Source organism: Egretta garzetta, unplaced genomic scaffold (genome assembly GCF_000687185.1).
Source record: "Egretta garzetta isolate BGI_Z169 unplaced genomic scaffold, ASM68718v1 scaffold2622, whole genome shotgun sequence".
In the NCBI taxonomy this organism is placed as follows: Eukaryota; Metazoa; Chordata; class Aves; order Pelecaniformes; family Ardeidae; genus Egretta; species Egretta garzetta.
The window spans coordinates 3657-4391 of NW_009259027.1; the positions used below are offsets into that span (position 1 = coordinate 3657).

Genomic DNA, 735 nt, shown 5'->3' on the forward strand with positions numbered 1-735 from the left:
TTCTGCGCCTCCGGCAGTTTGGGGGCGGGGGCGGGGGGCAAGGCCAAGATGCAGAAATAGTTTTGCATGAGGTTTGTCCCCTTGCAGCAGTCCGCACACCTTTCGCGGCGGGCCGGCCGCAGGCTTTGGCGACGTGTTCCGATAACTGCAAAGCGGGGAGCGGGGGGCATGCGGGGCCGGTGAGGACCCCCTCACTGCAATGGGGTTCGCTCCCCGAGCCCCCGCTCTGAGCCAGGAGGAGGTTTTGGGGGGGGGTCCCAGCTCCTTTACCTTCTTCTGCATGCAGTCCTCGGCCACCGAGTCGCAGCACTGGGAGAGCACCTCGGCAGCATCTTCTGCCAGGGGGAGAAGGTCTTCGAAGGAGGCACCAGGCATCTTCTGGGCAAGCGAGGTGAGGTAGCTGGGGGGTGGCAGGCATGCAAGGGGCTTAGGGAGCCCCCCGGGAATGGCCCCCAGCTGGGGTGTGGGGGGGAGATGACGGGGAGCCCCGGGGGGAGGTACCCAGCGCTCCCACGGGACGCGACGCCGCGCTTGCTTTTTACATCCCAATTAAGATTTGCCTCTGTGCGTGCTGCTGGCGAGCGGGATCTGTGGTTTGGAATCGGGGCGCGCTCCCAACCCGACCCGCATTCGGGGAGAGGAAAGGCCGCGTCCCTCTTGTACCTGAAGGCGACTTTGTCCTTCCCATCCGCCGTGAAGCGGGAGCAAAACCGGTTCGATATCAGGGCGAGGAGG

At 65.3% G+C, this 735-nt stretch overlaps 1 protein-coding gene across 1 annotated transcript in view; it reads right to left on the bottom strand.

Moving 5' to 3' along the window:
• Positions 1-8: 8 nt before the first annotated feature.
• The window catches only part of GC (GC vitamin D binding protein), a gene marked incomplete at its 3' end in the record, with an annotated part of 4058 nt that continues 3331 nt past the window's right edge, over positions 9-735 (bottom strand). Inside the window, 4 exon segments of the mRNA XM_009634659.2 lie at positions 9-115; positions 118-145; positions 271-400; positions 664-732. Coding sequence (XP_009632954.2) covers positions 9-115; positions 118-145; positions 271-400; positions 664-732 — 334 coding nt within the window.